General features: G+C 45.1%; 1 protein-coding gene across 3 annotated transcripts in view; it reads left to right on the plus strand.

Moving 5' to 3' along the window:
* Nucleotides 1-24,849, plus strand: part of MYO1B (myosin IB) — a 142,943-nt gene that overhangs the window by 26,529 nt on the left and 91,565 nt on the right. For all 3 annotated transcript variants that reach the window (XM_068137930.1, XM_068137931.1, XM_068137932.1), the window contains exon 3: nt 15,974-16,089. In XM_068137930.1, coding sequence (XP_067994031.1) covers nt 15,974-16,089 — 116 coding nt within the window. The remainder of the gene's footprint in view (nt 1-15,973; nt 16,090-24,849) is intronic.

Raw genomic sequence — 24,849 nt, forward strand, 5'->3', positions numbered from 1 at the left:
CTGATGAATTTTGACTCCTTCTCTTGAACTCTCTTCTTGAACAATTTATTTTGATCCTTTTAAAAAACTCCACCCCCCTAAGTTGGCTGGAATATGTTCAGCTAATCCAGCTCAGCAGTTCTTTTTCTTTTGTATTTTGGGATGCTGACAAATGGGAGGGGGGACATCTGTCTGTGTGTGTATTTACAGTGACTCCTGAAGGGCAGGACCATCTAGAGCACAAGTATTGTGAGAAGCAGCTGAGGCAACTGGGGTGGTTTCATCTGGAGAAGAGGAGGTTTAAATATCTTCATCAATCACCTGGATGAGAGTATTGAGTGCACCCTCAGCAAGTTCACTGATGGCACTGAACTGGGAAGGGTGGCTGACACCCCATCAGGCTGTGCTGTCCGGTGAGATCTGGACAGGCTGGAGAGCTGGGAGAAGTGGAACCTCATGAATTTGAAAAAGGATAGGTTCCGAGTCCTCCATCTGTGAAGGAGTAACACCAGGCACCAGTACAGACTAGGGATTGTCCTGCTGGATAGCAGCTCCATGGAGAAAGACTTTGGAGTTCTAGTGGACAGGAAGTTATCCACAGGACAGCAATGTGCCTGTGTGGCCTAAAGGGCCGATGGAATTCTGGGGTGTGTCAAGAAGTGTGTCCAGCAGGTGTAAGGGAGGGTCTCGTACCCCTCTGCTCTGCCCTGGTGAGACCACACCAGGAACACTGTGTCCAGTTCTGGGCTCCTGAATTTAAGAGACAGAGATTTGCTGGGGAGACAGAGATTTGCTGGAGATTGTGAGGATGATTAAGGGACTTGGACATCTCTCCTGTGAAGAAAGAGCTGGGGCTGTTTAGACTGGAGAAGAAGTGGCTGAGAGGGGATCTTATCATTATCTGTGGGTGTCAAGATGAAGGCGCCAGGCTCATTTTGGTGGTGCTCAGTGACAGGGCAAGGAACAGTGGATACAAGCTAGAACACAGGAGGTTCCACCTCAACATGAGGACACACTTCTTCACTGTGAGGTGCTGGAGCCCTGGAGCAGGCTGCCAGAGAGGTTGTGGAGTCTCCTTCTCAGGAGACTTTCAAAACCCACCTATATGCATTCCTGTGTGGCCTGCCCTAGATGATCCTGCTCTTTCAGGGGGTTGGACTCTGATTTCTAGAGGTCTCTTCCAAGCCCTGACATTCTGTGAGTCTATGATTCTGTGATTCTCTCTCTCAACAACTACCTGAAAGGAGGTTATAGCAAGGTTAGGGGTACATTTCAGCTCCCAGGTAACAACTGACAGGATGAGAGGAAATGGTTTCAAGCTGTTTCCTTGAAAGGGTTGTCAAACTCTGAAACAGGCTGCCCAGGGCAGTTGTGGAGTTGCTGTGCCTGGAGGGATTTGAAAGATGTGTAGATGTTGTCCTGAGGGGCATCCATTTAGTGGTGACCTGGCAGTACTGGGTTAATGGATGGACTTGATGATCTTTTCCAATCAAAACAATTCTATGATGTGGTGCTCAGGGATGTGGTTTAGTGGTGGACTTGGCAGTGTTAGGTTAACAGTTGGATTTGATGATCATGGAGGCCTTTTCCAGCCTCAATGATTCTGTGATTCTATGTGTGTATATATATATATGTTGGTCTGTATATATGTATTGGTCTAGACTTCTTTTGTATTGGTTTGCTTGCTTTTTTGAGATGTGTGGAAGCAGCAAGGGAGGTGTGAGGAGTCTGGAGGGGAGCAGAGCTGCGTAGGCTCCTGGGAGTCAGCCTTCAGAGGCCAGATAGGGTTTTATTCTGCTGCCCTGCACATTTTTCCCTGCAGTTGTGTTGTTTCTTGAAGTCTTCCCAGATTTGCAGAGGTCAACATTTTGTTCCTTACAAGAAAATGTTTGTTTGCTTTCTGTTCTTACAAGAAACCAGACTCTTTCTCTGAGGTCAGCGTTTAGTTTGTCTTTTCTGAGCGTGGAGTTTGTGGGCTGTTCTGGGCAGGAGTGCTCTGAGGGGACTGAACACACGTTGTTTTAGCAATGTTAAATATTTGGCATTCCAGTGTCATAACTTGGTGCTGGCTGGGTTTGAGGTAGCATCCTTGCTTTTGGTGGCCTGAATATTGTGGTGTGCTTCTTTGACAGACTGAGCTGCTTCCTGTTGATCAATATTGGTTCAGTATCTTAGGTGCATTTTATTTCTTGTGGCCAAGAAGGCCAGTGGCATCCTGAGGTGTATTAGAAGGGCTGTGGTTAGTAGGTCGAGAGAGGTTCTCCTCCTCTTCTACTCTGCCCTGGTAAGGCCACGTCTGGAATATTGTGTCCATTTCTGGGCCCCTCAGTTTAAGAAGGACCTCAGGGAACTGCTTAGAAGAGTCCAAACCAGATACTGAACAAGGAGTGGAACATCTTCCTTCTGAGGAAAGGCTGAGGGAGCTGGGGCTCTTTAGCTTGGAGATGGGACTGGGAGGTGACCTCATTCACATTTATAAAGATGTGCAGGAAAGTGTTGGGAGGATGGAACCAGGCTCTGCTCAGTGACGTCCAATGATAGGGCAAGGAGCAATGGGTGCAAACTGGAGGAGGTTCCATATGAACTTAAGGAAAAACATTTTCACTTTGAGGGTGCCAGAGCACTGGAACAGGCTGCCAAGAGAGGTTGCGGAATCTCCTTCTCTGGAGACATTAAAAATCTGCCTGGATGCATTCCTGTGTGACCTACTCTAGGTGACTCTGCTCTGGCAGGGGGTGATGGAATTGATGATCTTTTGAGGTCCCTTCTGGCCCCTGGCATTCTGTGATTCTGTGAGTAGCCTTTTTGTTTCCAACATGACTTTACTCCACCATTATTGATTTACCCCTTTTCAGCCACCACATTTAGGAGTTTAGGTATTTAGGAGTTTGCTGAATTGCTGTCAAATGTAGCGGCTTTGTTTCTGGTGCACTCATCACTGCTATTCCTGGTGCTACATTTTGAAGAAGAGAGGGGAGGAAAGAACTGTGTGAATAAGACCAGTTGTCCTGGTCTGCATTGGCCTTGTGTGACCATCCCTCTTGTTGTGAAGAATAAGGTTTGGTGATATTGAGAAACATAAATGCAGCTTGCTGGGAAAATCTTCGTTGTAATAGGATTGAATGATTGTTGAAGTTCAATTTTGTTCTCAATGTCATTACCTTCTGAAGTCAGCGTGACCATGCTGATCTTTAGGATGTTGGGTTTGAGGCCAGATGTAGTCTTTCTTGGGTTTTAAAGAAGGTTATAGAATCATGGAATGGATTGGGTTGGAAGAAGCCTTTAAAGATCTCAACCACCTCTCCAAAGAGCAGGGACATATTCAACTAGACCAGGTTGCTCAGAACTCCAGTCAGCCTGACATGGAGTGTTTCCAGGGACATTATCACCACTCTGAGCAACCTGGGCCACTGTTTTACCACCCTCAGTGTAAAAAAATAAATTCTTCCTAGTGTCTAGTCTCAATCTCATTCTTTTAGTTTCAAAGCATCACCCCTTGTCCTGCCACAACAGGCCTTGCTAAAAAAACAAAGTGTCTCTATCTTTCTTACTCTCCCCTTTAAGTATTGAAAGGCTGCACTTATTTCCCCCTGGAGCCTTCCCCAGTCTGGAACCCCCAACTCTCAGAGCAGAGGTGCTCCAGCCCTTGGATCATTATTGTGGCCTCCTGGACCCACTTGAACAGGTCCATGTCCTTCCTGTTCTGAGAACTCCAGAGCTGGAAGCAATGCTGCAGGTGAGGTCTCACCAGAACGGAACAGAGCAGCAGAATCACCTCCCTCGACCTGCTGGCCACAGGATTGTTGTCTACTCTGGTTTTGGGTAGATTCTCGCTGCATGCATGCCTATCAGAAGCCAGCCTGTGCCTTTGCTGCTCCTGCAGCAACATGCAAAAGAGTCAGTCCCCCTGCCAGATCTGTCCCTGCTCTCTTGTACCTTGTTGTACTGACTTGTGTTTATCCTTCATGTGCATCCTGGACTGCTGGTCTTCCTTTGGGAGTTAAAGGAGTGGCAGGTGTGGTGACTGAGTCATGTCTTAAAAGGCAGGATGGGTTGAGAGCTAGAGCAGAGCAGCTATCCATCCTGCCTGTGATGGGGGCCCAGGGGACCCAAGTTCCTCAGATCTCTTTCTCTTCCTCCCATGGGGGACGCCTGCGTTGGTTGGAGCATTTTTTTCCCAGCAGTGCCTCCACAGTTTCCCTCTTTGAGGGAAGCTACTGACTTGTAGTAATAATATTGTTGCAGCTGCCATGGGCTAGGGCCTTGAAGACTGCTGTTTCTGCTTCAGATGTTTATGTGCCCAAGGCACATCTTTTCCTGTGATAGCTTGTGGTCTAAGAATTCATATTCCACCTCCCTGTAAATCTTACTTTGCTTATTATCTAGCTAGAAACCCCATTGCTCCTCAGTCCTTTGCATCAGCCTGCTCTGCTAAAACCAACTTTCTAACTTGCCTGGAGTCAGGAGTAAAGATTTTTGCAGCCAGCAGGTTGGTTACTTCTAGCCTTGAAGTGCTTGATGGGAGGAGAGTTACTTACCTGAAGGCAGTGCTTTGTTTCCTTTCCTCTGTGTGCAGCTCCCACGATGCTGAGTGCAGCATTTGAAGCACCTGTTTGTAGGGCTGTGTGCAATGTCTGCCTAAAGGAATAAGAAAATATAAATAAGGATCACACCACATCTCGTAGGCTGTGTGCAGAGATGTCTTCTCTACGCACTCATTATTTTTTGCCTCTGAAAAAAACCTCTAGGAAATGCTTCTGGTAGGGCCCCAGGGGCTGTAACAGTGTTGGCTCTGCCCCCAAATGCTGTGATGATCATAAAAGAATGGTTTCTGTTGGAAGGGACCTTAAAGATCATCTGGTTCTAACCCCCGTGCCATGGGCAGGGACACCTTCCTCTGGACCAGGTTGATAATGACAACATTTGGAGCATTTAGTTGTGGTTTCAGTGGATGTTATATGAAGTAAAGTCATAAAAGGAAAATTAATGAAAGATTGGCAAATAACAGAAATAGAAGAAAATCATTCAAGCACTGTAGAAATGTTGTTCTCACTCTGAAGAGCATAGGCTAGGCTAGCCTTGGCTGCAGCATGGCAGAAAAATTCCCAAAATCATAATCATAGAGTGGCTCAGATTGGAAGGAACCTCAGAGATTATCTACTCAAACCCTCCTGCCATAGGACTTGCTTGCTCCAGGCCTCATCCAATCTGCCTTTAAATGCCTCCAGGGAGGTGGCATCCCCGGCCACTCTGGGCAACCTATTCCAGTGACTCACCACCCTCATACTGAAGAACATCCTAAGATCCAGACACCCTTATGAAAAGTCCCTCTCCAGCCTTCCTGTAGGCTCCTTTCAGATACTGGAAGGCAGCTATAGGGTCCTGACAGAGTCTTCTCAGCCTGTCTTCATAGCAGCGCTGCTCAATCCCTTGGATCATCTTTGTGGCCCTCTTCTGGACTCTCTCCATCAGCTGTGTCCTTCTTATGCTGGGGACACCAGAACTGGATGCAGTGTTTGAGGTGGGGTCTCAGCAGAGCAGAGCACCTCCCCATGTATTATTTGTACAGAAATAATAACAAACTTTGAAATGAGTGCCCTCACTGATGTCTCACCAGTGGTTTCTTGACACAGGCACTATCCAATCCCCAGCTACTGTTTGCTTATGAAAACAAGTCTTTATCTATCCAAAAGCAAGCAAGGACCCACGTTCTGGGAGTACTTAAATGCTTGCCTTAACATTCCTCGTGCATGCTTTGCTCTGGCTTCCTCATCACTGACTTTCACAGGTTGCATCCTGCGTAGGAGTTGTGTTTGTTTTGGTAGAAGCATCCCAGTGCAGTCAGAGAGGCAGGCAGCTGTGGTGATTAGTCTGCCTCATTAACACTATTAGAGTCTGTCATAACCATTGCCAGGGGAGCAGCAATGTTCACTGAGCAGCAGAGAGGTATCTGTGCCCTCCAGAAACTCAGAGGCTTAACAATCTCTGGACATGCACCCCCTTTAAGTGCTTGCTTCAACTTGTCATGTGGGTGTCTGTCTTTGGCAGACTTCTCTGCTCTTTCTTAGGAGCTCAGATCTAAAGAGACTGGAGAAGCTGGGCCTCTTTAGCTTAGAGAAAAGGAGACTGAGAGGTGACCTCATCAATGTTTATAAATATGTAAAGGGTGAGTCCCAAGAGGATGGAGTCAGGCTCTTCTCAGTGGTGCCCAATAACAGGACAAGGAGCAATGTGTGGAAATTGAGGCATAGGGAGTTTCATGTAAATATGAGGGGAAATTTTTTTCACTGTAAGGGTTACAGAACACTGGAATAGGCTGCCCAGGGAGCTTGTGGAGTCTCCCTCTCTGGAGGTATTCAGGACCTGCCTGGATGAGTTCCTGTGTGATCTGCTCTAGGTGATTCTAATTTGGGGGAGGAATTTGGACTGGATGATCTTTCAAGGTCCCTGCCAGCCCCTGAAATTCTGTGATTCTGTGAAATCAGACTGTTACCTGTTTTGGGAGCATGATCCTGGATGGCATGGGTTGCCTTTAGCTTGTTCAGATGGCTGCAGTGACCTGCAGGATCAAGGCTGTATTGTTTGGCAGTGTTGTTACCCTTTTGGCCATATGTTGCCTGTGTAGAAATTGTTTGCTTTGGGATATAGATTTAGGGTCTAGAGAACAGGTCTTGTGATGAGCAGCTGAGGGAAATGGGGCTGTTCAGCCTGGAGAAAAGGAGGCTGAGGGGAGACCTTCTTGCTCTCTACAGTTACCTAAAAGGGGGGGCGTAGTGAGGAAGGTGTTGGGCTCTACTCCCTAGCAGCAAGCAGTAGGAGGAGAGGAAATGGCCTCAAGGTGCACCAGGGGAACTTTAGGTTGGATATTAGAATAAATTTCTTCCCTGAGAGGGTTCTCAAACCCTGGAATTGGCTTCCCAGGGAGGTGGTTGAACCCCTGTTGCTGGAGTTGTTTCAAAGAGGCAGAGATGTGGTGCTGAGGGACATGGTTTAGCACCAGCCTTGGTAGAGTTAGAGAATTGTTGCACTGGATGATCTTAAAGGTCTTTCCCAACCTAAACAATTCTGTGATTCTATGTGCACTTCTGCCTTTGTGTTACCTGCTTGAGCTTTGTTCCTTCAGTCACCATATCGGGTAGAAACATATTTGATCTGTGACTGTGGTACACACTAATGCAGAATTTGGTCTTCTCTAGCAATAAAATGGTTTTGCTTGAACTGAGCATTCCCGTACCTCTGACTCTTCCTTTGCTTGATTGCCACTTCTCTCCTCCTGCCTCATCTGGTGCTCTTTTATGTAGTTTTCTTTACAATCTTTACTGGCCTGTCCAGATTTTACAAGGATGCCTATCATGATTAATAACTGCATTTTACGACATACAGACTTTGTCCTCATCTGGGTCCAAAGGAGTGCCATGAAGATTATCAGAGGGCTGGAGAGCCTCCACTGTGGGGACCAGCTAAGAGAGCTGGGGCTATTTGGTCTGGAGATGAGAAGGCTCTAGGGAGACCTTGTGCCAGCCTTCCAGTACCTGAAAGGGACCTACAAGAAAGCTGGGGAGGGACTGTTTTCAAGGGCTTGTAGTGTTAGGATGAGAGGGAATGGATTGAAGCTTCAGGAGGGCAGATTTAGACTGGAGATTAGGAAGAAAGTCTTTACAGTGAGGATGGTGTGAGACACTGGAACAGGTTGCCCAAGGAGGTCATGGATACCCCCTCCCTGAAGGTGTTCAAGGCCAGGTTGGATGAGGCCTTGAGCAACCTGATCTAGTGGAGGGTGACCCTGCCCATGGCAGGGGGGATTGAAACTAGGTGATCTTTAAGGTCCTTTCAAACCTAAACCATTCTATGAATCTATATAATACCTTACCAGGATTGTTTTTCTTGTCATTACAATGTACAGTCTTTGTCCTGTATTTTTCTGGGGCAAAAATGTTCCAAGACAGTTTAATCATCATGAAGAATAGGCTGTGTTTGTTCACAAGTCCAGTATGATAGTTTATTGCTAATAGAAACAGAAATAGAAAGAACTGGATTGAAACTATAGTGAAAAATAGTGCCAAGGAGGAAAGATTTATCTATATATGTGGGAAATGAGAGAGAAAGACTTTGTCTTGTATTTTCCTTGTATTTTTCTTGTATTTGCTGCAGATTAGCTTCTGGAATAGTAAATTTGGAGCATTGGCTTTGCTTCCAGGAAGGGGATGGGAAAAGGCTTTCTTGCCTGTAGCAACTAACTGATTATTGACCTGTTGAGAGCTGATCAGGAATTTTGTGGAGATGCTGTATTTGCTGGGAAAGAGGAGTCAAGGAAAGTCTCAGGGAGTCAGCAGAAGTTTCTTTTGCTGAGGAGCAGTACTATGTGATGCTGTGTGAGTCCATACAGAGGCTGCTGCAATCAAACTTTTATTAGTTCCTGTTCTTCCCACACCATTGCTACTGGGATTGGGTCTGCACAGTGGCTTGCAGATGGCAGCTGGAGGTTCTGCCTATGCTCCAAGCTCACTGAAGCAAGAGGCATTGGCTCTGCACAAAGTGCAGCTGCATGGCTTGGATCACAGGTAGAGTTTGTTTGGTATGTGCTGTCATGAAACAGTGCAGGCAAACCCTGGAGTGTTACTGGATGAAATCTTGGGTGGGTTTGTTGGTATTTTTCAAGCACCCTGCCCATCGATCTCCACCAAACAATACGAAAACCTGCAGTGCTGGGCATGGTAATATGGTAAATCAGAGTAATGATGGTCTGATCATGGTGGGTTTGCTTTGAGTCTTGATGCTACTCTTTTCCTTATTCTTCTCAGACATCATGTCTTGCAACTCTGCAAATGTTTCAGACCTGAAACACACAGCAGAGCAGAAGCAGAGTACATTTTACTGTTCTGTTGTGGCCAACCACCATGAAAACCAAACAGAAATGGACCTTATGGAGCTGGTCCAGAGGAGGGCCATGAAAATGATCAGAGGGGGCTGGAGCACCTGTCATAGGAGGACAGGCTGAGGGAGCTGGGGTTGTTCAGCATGGAGATGAGAAGGCTCCAGAGAGACATTATAGCAGCCTTTCAGTACCTGAAGGGGGCCTGTGAGAAGACTCTGGAGGGACTGTTTACAAAGGCCTGTAGAGATAGGAGGAGGGGCAATGGTTTGAAATTAGAGAAGAGCAGATTTAGATTGGATGTTAGGAACAAGTTAGGCACCATGAAGGTGGTAGGACACTGCAACATGTTGCCCAGGGAGGTAGTTGAGGCCCCATGCCTGGAGATATTCAAAGTCAGGATCAACAAGGCACTGGAGAACCTAATCTAGTGGAGGATGTCCCTGCTGATTGCAGGGGGGTTGAACTAGATCTTTGGAGGTCCCTTCCAACCCAGACCATGCCATGATTCTGTAAAACCCAGCTCTGAGCACACAGCCTGATAGTTCAAGTAAGAGTCGATGTTTTAATCAGGCACTGAGCTTGTGGCTAATGTTATTAAGTAGAGAAACTTCATTATGGAATAGCGTTGCAGCATTAAATTTGCCAGGTTCTGTTTGAGTTTGAGGCAGCTCAAAAAACTGAGAACACATAAACACAGGCTTCCTCTGCCACCTCCTTGACCTCAGCACTTCTGAGCATGCAGTGACACATGTATTCATGAGCTGGCAGGATCCAGAAACACAGTAGTTCAGGAAAATGTAACTGCAAATGAGTATTGTATTAGAAATGTAATTGTGCATGTGTCACACTAAATTAAAAACCCCACAAAACCAAAACACAGCCCCTCACCCTCCCCCTGCCACAAAGAAAACAGTGCTGCCCCAGCCTGGGGTCTGGATTTGATCCAAGAAAATCCAGTCACACTTTGCTTTGATCTTACTTCAATGTCTCTCATTTCAGTGAATTGTTTTAGTGGTGTGTTTAGAAGCTGTCCAAAATGATAGGAGCCCCATGTGCTCAACTGATACTAAAGAAATGGGCATCATGCATAGCTGCTGCAGGGTACCAGGGGTAAAAAGCAGTGGGTTTGTTTTTAACAGAGCTGGCAAAAGGCATCTAAAGGACACTTCCAGAAGGTTTGCAGCAAAGCTGTATAGCTGCTTAGTAATCTTAAATTCTACAGATTGTTGCTTTGCAGAGGATGCCACCAATCCATAAAAGCTTTAAAAGTTAAGGAGCAGGCTGGTACATATCATCAAGCTGATATGACTAAAGATGAGCCAGCAAGTGCCCAGGTGGCCAAGAAAGCCAACAGCATCCTGGCCTGGATCAGCAATAGTGTGGCCAGCAGAACCAGGAAAGTGGTCATGCCCCTGTACCTGAGTACAGGGGCATGGTGAGGCCACATCATGAATACTGTGTTCAGTTTTGGGGCCCTCACTCCAAGAAAGGCATTGAAGTCCTGGAGGGAGCCCAGAGAAAGGCAGCAAAGCTGGAGAAGGGTATAGAGCACAATTTTTCTGAGGAATGGCTGAGGGAACTAGGGTTGTTCAGCCTGGAGGAAAGGAGGCTGAGGGGGAGAGCTTTGTGCTCCCTACAACTCACAGAATCATAGAATTTTAGAGGATGGAAGGGACCTCCAGAGATCATCTAGTCCAATCCCCCTGCCAAGGCAGGATCACCTAGTGTAGACCACACAGGAATGCATCCAGGTGGGTTTTGAAAGTCTCCAGAGACAGAGACTTCTCCAGAGAAGTCTCCCTGAAAGGATGCTGTAGTGAAGTGGGTGTTTGGCTCTTCTCCCTAGCAAAAAAATTATATGAGGAGAGGAAATGGCCTCAAATAGAACCAAAGGAAGTTTAGGGTGGGTATAAAGAAAAAAACTTCACTGAAAAGATTCTCAAACGCTCAAATAGGCTCTCCAGGGAGGTGGTTGAATCCCCATCCCTGGAGCTCTTTCAGAGAGGCAGAGATGTGGTGCTGGGAACCTTGTTTAGCACCAGACTTGATAGAGAATGGTTGAGCTTGATTATCTTGGAGGTGTTTTCCTCAGTGCTTGGCTGAGAAGAAGCTGCTGCCTGTAGCGTCTCCCAAGCAACAGGAGCCTTACATTGTCTTGCTCTTTTAGGCCTCTTCTTAAGCCAGTCTTAAAGCTGATTGGGTTAGAAAGGCACAGAAGGCTGTGCAAGGCACAGGTAAGCTGGAAGTAGCTGCAATATCTTGTCCCAAATGATTATGTTTGCTTCCAGTCCTAGAGAGAGAAATTCAGGCATCTAAGTGTCTTGGTCATTCCATCTCCAGTAGTACTTAGATGTGATATGTAACAAATATTATCAGCTTTTGCTGTTGAATTGTGATTTAGAACCTTCTTCCTGCTTGGAGTATTAAACCCCTTACTGAGCAGGAATGAGTTGTGTGAATTGTTTTGGTGGAGCGTGCGGAATGTGTTGTCATTTGACCTGTTAGAAATCCAGATGCTCTTTTCCACAGCTGAAATGTTAGCCCATTACAGTGTGTCATGACAGATGCACTGGTAAACAAGTGAGAGCCCTTTTGGTTTGGGTTCTGGATAAAGGTGCCAAGGAAGTAAAATTTGCCTTTGTGAGATACTGCAATAAAGCAGAAATTTGGAGGAAGGACTATTATCAAGAGTTTCTAGTTTGCAAAACCTGAGATAGCAGATCTTGTCCAAACTTGCATAACAAGGCCATGTCCAAGCCAAGAAAGAAATCAGATCTCCTGACTGCATTCTGTGCATTCATAATCTTGAGGATATTCCTCTAGGGTTTTAGTTTTTTCCCTTAAACAGGGAAAATGAAGGATCTCTTCAGTCCCTGGAGTGCCACAGTATGATCTCCCACTACCCTTGAGTGCTCTGCTTTCAGCACTGGAATGTTTGTGTGCTAGTCACTTGCTGAAGGATTTAAGCCATGTATTTTATTTGTTTATAGTAGAGCTCTGGTGGGAAGGCAGATGTTGTGTGGGAAAGCTATTTTCTGGATCTGTTTATCCCTGATCCATGGAATCCCACAGACCACCAGTAGCAAGTAGCTATTAGGCATCAGCACTGATACTGGCATTTTGAGAAGAGGAAATGTGTCTGTTCTGGTGAGCAGTTTTGCAGCAAAACCAGTGATTCCTTGGCATGGTTTGACTTGGTGTTTGAAATGGACATGGGCTGACAATGTGCACTTGCATCCTGGGCTGTATCAAAAGCAGTGTGACCAGAAGGATGAGAGAGGGGATTCTGCCTCTCTACTCTGCTGCACTATATCCAGTTCTGAGCCTCCCAGCATAAGAGGGACATGGAACTTCTGTAGCAGGTGCAGAGGAGAGGGCTGGAGATCCTCCCCTGTGGGAACAGGCTGAGAGAGTTATGGCTATTCAGCCTGGAGAAAAGAAGGCTCTGGGGAGACCTTGCAGTACCTGAAGGGGGCTAACAGAAAGCCAGGAAGGGACTTTTTACAAGCGCTTGTGGTGATGGGATGAGAGGAAATGGATTGAAGTTTGAGAAGGGCAGATATAGACTGGATACTTAAGAAGAAATTTTTTACAGTGAGGGTGATGAGACACTGGAACAGGTTGCCCAGGGATGCCTCCTTCCTGGAGGTGTTCAAGGCCATGTTGGATGAGGAGGCCTTGAGCAATCTGGTCCAGTGGAAGGTGTCCCTGCACATGTCAGAGGGGTTGGAACTTAATGATCTTCAAGGTCCCTTCTAACCCAAGCCATTCTATGAGTCTATGAATCTATGTCTTTGTTTCTATATGGTCATTTGACATTTTATTTTAGGCACTGGTCTGTATTTGTTCATGTCTGACAACAAACAGCTGACTTGACTTCCCAAAATACATCAGCTAAGCAATACTTCGCTTTGGTCTTCTTTAGAAGAGATGGTCCTAAATAAACCTTATTTGAAGGCCTGTGTTCAACATGTAAAATCATGAGGTTTCACTGTGACTCATCTTCCTTTACCTTGGCATCTCAGGGGACTTAAGAAACTTAGCAATTAAATTGTATGCTATTATGGCAACAGAATAGCTGAAAAGGGCAAGTCTTTGAGTTCCAAAGCATTCTTGTTTTAAAATAGAATCTTCAGGATCTGGCCTTCATCTCTCTTATGATACTTTCCACCACTGATTTCACAATTGGCTGCATTCACATCTTTTACAATTTAGGAGGAAACAAGCTGATGTATGAATTGTTTTAGCAGGAAATACTCCTCTGTCTGGGGATATTTCCCCTACACTTGGGAAGACTAGAAAGCTTCTTGCTCTTGGTTATCTGTTAGTCTCTCCAAGACTCTTCAGGCTTGCAAATTGCCAAAGCCACAAGTGCTGAGAGAGCAAAGCAAACACTGTAGAAGTGCAGTTTTTGCATTTTCTTCTGTTTCAGCCAAAGAAATTAGACGTAGATGGCAAACACTTTCCTCCTTGGTGGGGAGAATGACAACAAAATTATAACAGTTTTTATTTCTTTATTTGAAGAAAATATGTACAATCAGTGCTGCAGCCTGTGTCTGAAAGAAGCAAAAATCTTAATTATTTGGGGCTTTTTCAACAGTCTGTGTCTGAATGCCTTTAGGAACCATTATCCCTTGGGTTGTAGTGCGGGGAAGATTCGAGTTGTGCCTCTTTTTGAGTCGCAGCCTAACTGCCAAGATGTGGAAGCTCAATTTAGATCCAACATTAGGAAGAAATTCTTCCCCATGAGGGTGGTGAGGCACTGGAACAGGTTGCCCAGAGAAGTTGTGAAGGCTTCAAGACTGGAAGTGTTGAAAGCCAGGTTGGATGGAGCCTTGAGCAACCTGGTCCAATAGGAGATATCCTTCCTACCCATGGCAGGGCAGGTCGAACTAGATGAACTTTAAGGTCCCTTCCCACCCAAACCATTCCATGATTCTGTGTAAGTCACCTTCAAGGCTAATTGCCATTGCAGGACCCTGCATGTGTTCTTGATGTGAAACCAGCCTTTTCTGGGGTGTTTGGTCTGGCCTGAGCCTGGATGCCCACAGGGAAACAGTTACAAGCTGTATCAGGGGAGGTTTAGGTTGGATATTAGGAAATATTTCTTTGCTGAAAGGGTTCTCAAGCATTGGAATGGTCTGCCCAGGAGAGTGATGGAGTTGCCATCCCTGGAGGTGTTGAAGTGGTATGTCAACCTGGCACTTAGGGACACAGTTTAGTATTGACTTTTCAGTGCTGGATCAAGGGTTGGACTGGATGATCTTAAAAGTCCCTTCCAACCAGATATATTCTGTGATTCTGTGCAATGCTTTGCAGAAGGTTTCTGATCTGTTCCAAAGGAGAGGAGAAAATATGTGTTGTTTAGAAATGGTGAGTCTTGAGCCCAATTAGTCCAAATCCCAAACCAAAGCCTTGGGTTTCATCACAACAGCAGTTGTGTGATGCATTCTGTTTTGTATTGTGAGTAGTAAACACTCCAAGGATGAACTAGAAGAGGCCTCTGGAAGTCTCATGCTACTTGTTTTATCTGTGCAGTCTAGCTTGTTCTCCTCTGTTTTAACTGGCACAGAAAATGCCATGAGTTCACAGCTTGCTTGTATGTGTGCATGCTGTGGAAATGGCAAATTTTGCTCTCTCAGCTTCCTGCTTAGGACTAAATTTAGTTGGTATTTAGCAGAAAATTGCTTTGGATTTGAAAGTTAAGTAGGGAAAGGTTGCAGCAATTAATACTTCTAATTTGTGGCTGCAGCTCTGGAGGGGATTGAGTGCTCTGCTGAACATGTTGGGCTCAATGTGCCTCTGTGCCCATCTGAAAATACCTATTACAGACCTTCCCTGTAAGAAAAATTGTGGGAAGAAATCTAAATAGAGCTGAGAAGGTATCACTGCAAAGGAGCCCTGTAAAATCATAGATCTATGAAAAAAAATCCCATTGTTTTGTAGAGGAAAGAAGATCAAGATAACAGGAATCTGTGGCTTTTAGGTACAGCCTTTACACCTCCCAGGGAGTCTCTGATTATTTCATGGTTGTGGAAAGAGGTACCAAAGACTTGGGTTTTGATTAATCCTTGACCAATATCTGCAGGCAGGCTGAATGGGGTTGGGCATTTTTTGTCACTCAAGTGTATTTAGCTGCAGCCCTTGCAGCTGGAGGGAGGTGTGGAGAGCTGTGGGGCACACTTCAGTAGGCTTGATGAAGGCAAAGTGATTGTGTTGTGCGCTGAAGTGGCAATCGTGGTGTATTGTCAGTCTTTCTTCATCAGCTCAGTGGTAAATGGGATCTAACAGAGTAAACCAACACATTATTCCATCAGCTTTCCCAGTGTAATGGCCAGTAAGTTTAGAATATAGAAATAAAAATTATACTTTATACCTGATGGAGAAAGAGGACTTGGACTTGAATCCAGACAGTAAATCCCTCCTTTGTCAGAAAACTATCGGAGGCTGTTAGCCTTGAGGTTTCTTCTCTGTGAAGCTCTTTTGTGCTTGAGGCTTTGAGTTGGTAGCACATAAGACCCTTAATGGGAAGGTCGTGAGTTCAAGCCTGCAGTGGGCAGTAGTGTCCTCCCTACTCTAGTCATGAGGTCTGTGGTGACAGGTTGGACTCGATGATCTTTGAGGTCCCTTCCAACCTTAGTGATACTGAATACTGAAATGATGGTGTGAAGCTTCTCCTTGGGTGAGGGAGTACAGTCCAGCTCCATCCTTGCCCTTTGGTGTTTTTGTACAATTGCCCAAGGGCTGCAGCAAAGCTCTGTGTGACATTTGCCATGCAGATGGAGTAGGTTCTTCATGAACGTCTGTGACCTTTTTCCCTTTCTCTCCCTCAACTAAATTAGTCACAGAAGAATTGTACAACTGGGCTTTCCTTTAAAAAAAAGTTTGTAGGAGACTTCCAGTTATGTAGAAATTGGTACCCACCACTGATTGTTGGGAGAGAGCTGATGGGTGTTTCAGAGCCTAGGTACAGGTTTACTCATTGCACAATTAGGCTTTTTGTTCACTTGTTTGCTTTTGCACAAGGGTTAAATGGGAGAATAATGAGGACAATCTATAAGCCACAGAGGTAGGTTAAAAAGACAAATCCTCAGTAATGTTTTGGTTTTCATTCAACAGACATACATTGGCAGCGTGGTGATATCCATAAACCCCTACAGATCTCTGCCCATTTACACTCCAGAGAAAGTGGAAGAATACAGGAACCGCAACTTCTACGAACTCAGTCCTCACATGTAAGTACAGTGAAGAAATTTGAGTTCCCATTCTGGCCTGAAACAGATGGCACCAACTGTCTGTCTCCTCAAAAGGTTGGTGTCGATTAAAGCAAACAAAAATCATGCCACCACTCCCCAAAATAGATTTTTAATTAGTTAGTCCTTATTTTATAGAGAAGTCAAGATCATAGGATCACCCAGGCTGGGAAGGACCTCCAGGATCATCAAGTCCAATCATTTCACTCGCTCCACCAAGTCTGTTACTACACCATGTCCCCAAGCACCAGATCTATATGGCTTTTATATGCATCCTGGGATGGTGATTCAACCACCTCCCTGAACAGCCTGTTCCAGTACCTGACAACCCTTTCTGTGATTTTTTGTTTCCTTATGTCTAGCCTAAACCTCTGCTAGTGCAGCTTGAGGTCATTCCCTCTCATTCCATCATTAGTTACTTGTGAGAAGAGACCTCTCTGCAGCCCATTTTCAGGTAGTTGTAGAGAGCAATAAGGTCTCCTCTCAGCCTCCTTTTTTGTAGACTAAACAGCCCCACTGTCTTCACAGGACTTGTCTCCAGGCCCTTCACCATCTTAGCAGCCCTTCCCTGTACCAACTCCAGTGCCTTGATGTCCTTCCTGCACTACGGTGCCCAAAACTGAACACGGCACTTGAGATGAGTTACTCTTCCTGTTTGATGTATCTAGATCTTGGTATGTGCAGTTCAGGATATTTTACTGTGATAGTTAGCAATAGCCTTTATTACTGCATTGTAAAGTGGTCTGTTTTCAAGGAAATCTGTTTTTTTCTGAAGTCCAGATTGGCATATGAAAGCCTCTAGGTATTAGATGTTTGAGTCTGATATCTGAAACCCTTAATTTCTCTTTGCACAATGAAAACAAGAACAAAAAAAACCCCACCACTCATGAGGGCCACCAATATGATCAGGGGGCTGGAGCACCTCTTATGTGAAGACTGACTGAGAGAGCTGGGGCTGTTCAGCCTGCAAAAGAGAAGGCTCCAGGGAGACCTTAGAGCTGCATTTCAATATTGGAAGGGGACCTACAGGAAGGATGGTGAGGGACTAGTTAGAAAGGCTTGCAGTGACAGGACAAGGGGCAATGGTTTGAAACTGAGGAAGGGTAGATTTAGTTTGGACATAAGGAGGAAGTTCTTTACAACAAGAGTGGTGAAATACTGGAACAGGCTGCCCAGGGATGTGGTTGATGCCCTGTCCCTGGAGACATTCAAGATCACTCAGTGTGGCCCTGGGCAGCCTAATGTGGTTGGCTATGACCCTGCTGATTGCTGGGGGGTTTGGACAGTATGACCTTTGAGGGTCCCTTCCAACCCAGTGCAGTCTATGAATCTGTGAAATGATGAATGCACAAACATATTGAATATGCCTGAATGATGACTGTAGGAAAATTCTGGTTGCCTCTCCTCTGGACTGAGTGGAAAAGAGCCCATTCTGAGAAGGCAGCCACACTGTCATGAATGTAGAATGCAAAATTTCAGGCTAAAATACATGTTGCAAATATACTTTTACAAATAGTATATAATATTGCAATGTATGATTTGTATATGATGTCAATTCCAAGCCTAATTTTAGGAATAGAAGGCTGGCAAGTAGGTTATCATCTCTGGGCTGTATCAGGAGTGTGGCCAGCAGGGCAAGTAAGGGGATTCTGCCTCTTTCCTCTGCTCTGGTGAGACCCCACCTCAAGCACTGCATCCAGTTCTGGTGTCCCCAGCATAAGGACACAGAACTGCTAGAGCAAGTCCAGAGGAGGGGCACAAAGATGATCTAAGGGATGGAGCACCTCTGCTATGAGGATGGGCTGAAGGAGCTGGGGTTGTTCATCCTGGAGAAGACTCCAGGGGGACCTTGTAGCTGTGAAGAGAACCTACGGGAAGGCTGGAGAGGGACTTTTCATAAGGGTGTTTAGTGACAGGACAAGGGGGAATGGTTTGAGGCTGAGGGAGAGTAGGTTTAGACTGGAGATTAGGAAAACATTTTTCAATACAAGGGTGGTGAGACTCTGGAATAGGTTGCACAGAGGGACTGTGGATATCCTCTTCTTGGAGGTGTTTAAAGCCAAGCTGGACAAGGCCTTGAGCAGCCTGGTCTAGTGGAAGGTGTCCCTGCCCATGGCAGGGGGGTTGGAGTAGATATCTCTGAGATCCCTTCTAGCCTGAGCTGTTCTGTGATTCTTATTCTGACTTCCATTCCCCTTCTGGAATTCCTTTACATATTGCAAAGAAATCAAAGACCTTGTCTTGTGATTATAGAGAGATGACAACACCTGTATTATTTGGGCCTGGCCAGAATTATTGAGGGTAATGGGACATGGTTAAACCTTGTCCATAATAGGACAAGACTTTGATCACAAGTGTGGGTGCTATGGCTGAAAATCAGATAGCTGATCTTCAGAGTCTGTGTGGTGCAGTAACCACTTGAACTTATTAGATGTCATAGTGGTGACATTAAAGTCAAATAAATGCCTGAGTATGGCCATGAATCTATGCATCTTCCTTCAGTCTTAGCTTTTAGATTAAAAATAAATGATGTGTGGAAGGAGTTCTGGAAGTAGTTTTGTTCTGATGAATTTTGTTGCCTTCACACTTCCTCTGTAACTTTGCCTGATGAATTGGCTGAAATGCAAACAGTGAGTTAAGCAGATCAAGTAAGCTCCTGGAAGTTCCTTGCATCTGAACTCTGTCTGTGTTCAGGTTGCTTGCTAAAAGAACTTTCTGCTCTGCTAACTTTATTTGGCTGCATAAAATTTGCTGTCATATGAGGGAGGATGTTAAAAATAAAATCTGGGAATTAAAGTTTGTCTGATGTCTGAAAGTCAGTATGATGTACTTGTTAACACCAGTAGGACCTAAGAGTGCTGATGGATGAGTTCACCATGAGCCAGCAATGTGCTCCTTTTGCTGAGAAGGCCAATGGGATCCTGAGGTGCTTTAATAAGAGTGTGGCCAGCAGGTGAATAGAGATTCTCCTTCCCCTCTACCCTGCCCTTATGAGGTCATACCTGGAGGACTGGGTCAAGTTCTGGACTCCCCAGTTCAAGAGAGACAGGCAATTGCTGGAGAGAGTCCAGTGGAGGCTACAAAGATGCTGAGGGGACTGGAACATCTCTGTGAGGAGGAAAGGCTGAGATACCTGGGGCTGTTTAGCCCAGAAAAGAGCAGTCTTAGAGGGGATCTTCTCAGTACTTATTGGACAGACTTCTCAGGTGTGCCTACTGACAGGACAAAGAGCAATGAGCACAAACTGGAACCCAAGAAGTTTCGCTTAAATAAGAGGAGAAACTTCTTTGCTGTGAGGGTGCCAGAGCTGTGGATCGGGCTGTTCAGAGAAGTTGTGGAGTCTCCTCCTCTGGAGAGATTCCAAACCCTCCTGGACATTGTAATCCTGGGTAGCTGGCCGTGGGTGACTCTGTTTTAGCAGGGGATATTGGAATGGATGTTCCCCAGAGGTCCTTTCTAACCCGTACTGTGCTGGGATTTGTGATCTTGGAGTAAAAATACCTGGAGTCCATACACTAGAAATCTCTTTAAGGGTAGTGGATTGAAGCCAGAAAATGTTGAATTCTAACTTGTGTCAGGAGGTCTCATCTGCATGATCATAACAGATTTTCCTTGCACATTTGGATAGAGTGCCAGGTAATGGAAAGTGTAAGACTAGATTGTCTTGGACAGATGTGATCTCTCCACAATTCTTTTTTTTTTTCAGTTGGTATTGCTTCTATATGAAAATTTTGTCTTCTGGCAGCTAAGTAGACAAAATATCTGAAAATACAGGATTAGGACATAATCTTTGTTACGGTTTCTTTTACAGATGCAGTGGTTTTGTTTTCTTTTCAAGTTGTAGAAATATAAAGTGATCTTACTTCGTGACCACCTTGCTTCCCTTTCCACCTGTCTGCAGGTGCTTATGAGAACTGCAGAGCTGAGAGAGGCACTCCTGTCTCTGCTAAATCCTGGTAAACTCCTCACCATCTTCAAGAGATACCTCTCAGATATTATAGGTGAACAAAATAAGTGCTCTGTAGGCTGCCTTATGTCATCTCTGGTGAGCATAAACAACCTTTGAGACCATGTAATGTACAGTTCCTTGTGCTGCATCCTAAGGATTCATGCCGGTCCAGTTTCTCACTCTGTGAAAGCAGAGCTGGGACTTGAATGCTTGTTAATAGACCATGAGGTGAGCTCACAGGGTTGGCCACACAGTCCTGATGCAGCCAAGCTGTTGTTCACCAGCAGAGTGCTTGCCTACCACACTGGCCAGGGCGGGCCAAGAACTGAGTTTGGGGCAGAGCTGGCATCATTCTAGCGTTGGAACTTGCAGCTAATTCTAGGGTTGACTGATCTGGGAGTAACAAGCTGCTGCTAAAAGCAGGGTTCAGGCATATCTGGGGAGATTGTTACACTTCCACAGAGACCTTGCAATCTTCAAGATGTTGTTTTTTTTTTAGCTGCTCAGGAACTTTAATGAAGAGATGCTGTGAGACAAATGACAATTTGTGGTATTTCTTCTGACGTGGGGGTAAAAAGCCTCACACTGCTTTGGGGGCATGTGCATGATTATTTGTCTTTGATGTGCAAATCTCCACTGAGCCATGGCATCTTCAGAAGAACTGGTTGTGGGTAAGCCCACTGTACCATTTAAGTGTGCTTTGGGAAAAGGCTTTTGGTTCACATTGAATAATCCTGAGCAGAACAAAAGCCCTGACTGTTTCTCAGTCATATGCATTAGTTTCCTTATAAAGTGTGTCTGGAAAAAACAACTATGTATTCTGGAAAGAACATGATGTCTAGTTTCTTTCTTATTTCAGCATCTCCTTTGTACAAATATTCAATCTAATTTTGTTACAGGTGTTACCTACAGAAATGCAAACAATTTACTGTAAAATCTGTCTACCAGTGGTTCACTTTGAGATTCTGGAGTACTAGGTCAGTTCTAGGCTCCCCAGTTCAAGAGACAGAGGGAACTACTGGAGAGAGTCTGACAAAGGCTATGAAGATGCTGAGGGGGCTTGAGCATCTCTGTGAGGAAGACCTGGGGCTCTTTAGCCTGGAGAAGAGCAGAGAGGGAGGGGATCTTCTCAATGCTGATCAAGAGCTAAAAGGCAGGAGGCAAGAAGATGGGGCTGGGCTCTTTTCAGTGGTGCCCAGTGTCAGGACAAGGGGCAATGGGCACAGACTAGAACACAAGAAGTTTCACTTAAACAGGGGGAGAAAATCCTTTCCTGTGAGGGTGCTGAAGCCCTGGAGCAGGCTGCCCAGAGAGAGAGTGGAGTCTCCTTCTCTGGAGAGATTCCAAACCTGCCTAGTCATTGTGATCCTGGGCAACCTGCTGTGAGTGACCCTGCTTCAGCAGGGAGTTTGAACTAGATGATCTCCAGAGAAATCTTCCAGGTCCTACCATTCAGGTCTGTATGGCACCAAAAATCTTTTGTCAGGAATGAGTGTGCTGTCACCTGTTGGCATGATAGTTCCTATTCTCCAAGGTCTCTTGTTTGGCAGAGAACCTTCAGGTTTGAGAATCACAGGTCTGAAGCATCACTGGATTGCCGTGGGACATTCCCAGATCTCCAGCTTTGGGAGCCCCTGGGAAATCAGGAAACTAAATTATGTTTTGGTTATTTTCTAGTACTTTCATGTGACCTTCTGTCTATGCTTGGGATACTCTGCAGGAGCATTTCAGAGTGATGGATTGAGATAGGGAGGATGTGCTTGAAAGTAACATAAGAGACTTGGTGGGCAAATGAAAGCAGAAGGAAAAAGAGAGAGATTATAATGACCTGAAGGAAATCCATCCCTGGTGATGTTTTTTCCATATATGGTCATTGAAGGAAACGGATCCAAAGCAGAAGGGATAGGTCCAGAGGCCATGAAGATGATCAGAGGACTGGAGCACCTCCCCTATGGAGACAGGTTGAGAGAGTTGGGGTTGTTCAGCTTGGAGAAGAAAATCTCCAGGGTGACTTTAGAGCGGCCTTCCAGTATCTGACGGGACCTACAAAAAAGCCAAGAAGATACTTTTTGCGAGGCCTTGTAATGATAGGACAGGAGGGAATGAATGGATTGAAGCTTGAGGAGGGCAGATTTAGACTGGAGATTAGGAAGAAATTCTTTCCAGTGAGGATGGTGAGATACTGGAACAGGTTGCCCAGGGAGGTGGCAGATGCCCCTCCCTGGAGATGTTCAGGCCAGGCTGGACAAGGGCCTTGAGCAACCTGGTCTAGTTGGGGGTTGGAACTAGATGATCTTTTAGGTCCTTTCCAACCTAAACCGTTCTGTGAATCTGAGAATCTCTATGGGAGTGAAAAAAAATCTGTTGATAGGTTTTCTGAGCCCTAATTTGAAAGAGGAGGGGAATGACCGTTTAGTCATCTGCTCAGAGTTTCTTCAGGAGTGTCTGTGAGCGTGACTGATGCTTGCAGTGATGCTAGTTAATAGTTAATTGCAGGGTTGGGGCAGCGTTTTTATCTTTAATGGCCTTTGGAAATGAGAGTAAGGTCAGAGACGCACTTTGAGTGGGCAGCCAAGCTGAAATGCTGGAGGAAGCTTTCTGGCCATGTCTTTTTGGGTAGTTTTAAAATATAAAATTTGATCAAAGAGGTGTTATTTTCATAGTCCATTCCTCCCTAAATAGACCACCATGTAATAAAGTGTTTTCTTCTAGGTCTCCTGGAACGATTGTTTTCATAGTCTGTGGCTATTTGTGTAGCTGTAATAGGAAGTTTGCTAAGCTTTTTAATTGTTTTGGGTGTGGGGTTTTTTTCCCCTAATGTTTTGTTAATCTTGTTGCTTTTGTCTTTATCTGGAGGGCAGGATCAAACTTGCCTCTGACTTGAAAGGGCAGAGTATGACATTTCAGTGCTCAAGCAGTTTGCTGCTTGATTTGGGCAGACCTTACATTTCTGTGCTGCTCTTTCAGTTGATGCAATTCCTCTTTCAGTTGATGTAATTGCTGTTTTGCTTACCTTGTGGGTAAGCTAGACATGAGAGAAAACCAAGCTGCCTGTCTTGCTAATTGACATTGCCCCCCACCAGTGACAAGGGCAGCTGCTGGTATTTCTCAAGTGAAGGCAGTAGGAAATAAATAGCTTATTGTACCATTTATTGGTAAGCAGTAACAGATTTGCTTTGAGAGATTGCAGAGTAGGTGCTTTGTTGCATTTCCTATCTGCCCTAGTGAAGCCACATCTGGAGTACTGGGTCCCATGATGGGCTCCCCACTTCAAGTGTAACAGGGAATTACTGGAAAGAGTGCAGTGGAGGTTACAGAGATGTTGAGGGGCCTGGAGCATCTTTGTGAGGAGGAGAGGCTGAGAGACCTGGGGCTGTTGCACCTGGAGAAGAGCAGCCCCAGAGGGGATCTTCTCAATGCTGAACAATAGCTAAAGGGTGGGGATCAAGAGGATGGAGCCCAACTCATTTCAGTGGTGGCCGGTGACAAGACAAGTGGCAACAGGCACAAACTGGAACACAGAAAGTTCTGCCTAAACTTTTGGAAAGACTTTCAGGGGAAAGAACACTGGAGCAAGCTGCCCAGAGAGGCTGTGGAGTCTCCTTTTCTGGGGAGATTTCAAACTCACCTGGACATTGTGATCCTGAGCAACCTACTGTGGGTGACCCTGCTTTAGCAGGGGCTAGGACTAGATGATCTCCAGAGGTGCCTTCCAAACCCAACCATGCTGGGATTCTCTGTGATTCTGTGCTTAACATTGGCTTCTGGCTACCAGTACCTTTCTGTCTCTTGGAATTAGGTTGGCACCATGTGGCTTTTTGATATGCTTTATGTTGTGAAATGCCTTAGCTGCTCATTTTAGAAGAATCACAGATTACTTTAAAGTGAGGGAGAAAATAGAAAGAAGCAACTGTACTACTAATGGTGAGCTACACATAAGAGTTCAGAGCCAATGTGCATTTCTAGCTATGCATTGAAGTATTTATGGTGATAACTGGGACAGCAGGAAAATGTCTGGAGATAGCTTTTATCTGGAGATAGCCTTTATCAGACCTCTATTGAATTCCTCTTAAGAAATTCTGCTCTATATTTTTATATACTTGTCATTAATTCTTTTAAGCCAAGTATTTCTGAATGGACAATAGTTTTGCACTAAAACCTTTCAATCTGAGAGACTCAAACTTTCACAGGCAGCTCCTGAAATCCAGCTTGCCTTTATACAAGATACCAGCACAAAGGTACCAACCTGGTGCCTGTTAAAATACAAGAATGAGAAACTTACCCATGTTCCCCATTTCAGTGATACTAGTTATTGGGAAAAATGATCCTGTGATTGTCTGCAATTACTCTGACAATACAATTTGCTGTTTCCTTCTCAAAGTTTGAGCCAATGTAAGCAGTGAATATAGAAATTGTATTTTTTGCTTCTCATCTTTTTTTTCTTCTTTTTTTTGTGTGTGTGCTGGTATTTCAGGATTGCATGTCTTGGGAAACACCAAGGTTACAGTAACTCTTTCCTCCTTGATTTAAAGCAAATATTTTTGTCTGAAGGGCATGATAAAGCCCCAGCTGTGAAGGATAGTTTTTGCCTGTATGTCAAAGTAAGCTTTTCCCCACAGGCAGCAGAGTTTTAAGATAGACAGTAGCTAACTTTATTTGTTGAAGAAGGGGATGGTGGGGTGAGAGCCTGTGCTGTAGTTTAGTGTCCTTCATTGCCCCAGCATGTTTATTTTAGCATTTCCTTTTCAGTTTGTCCTTTCCTCATCTGCATTTGCCTTCATTTTGGGGGATTC

The sequence above is a fragment of the Melanerpes formicivorus genome, unplaced genomic scaffold, assembly GCF_026170545.1.
Source record: "Melanerpes formicivorus ecotype bairdi unplaced genomic scaffold, bMelFor1.0.p_v2 SCAF_5, whole genome shotgun sequence".
NCBI lineage: Eukaryota > Metazoa > Chordata > Aves > Piciformes > Picidae > Melanerpes > Melanerpes formicivorus.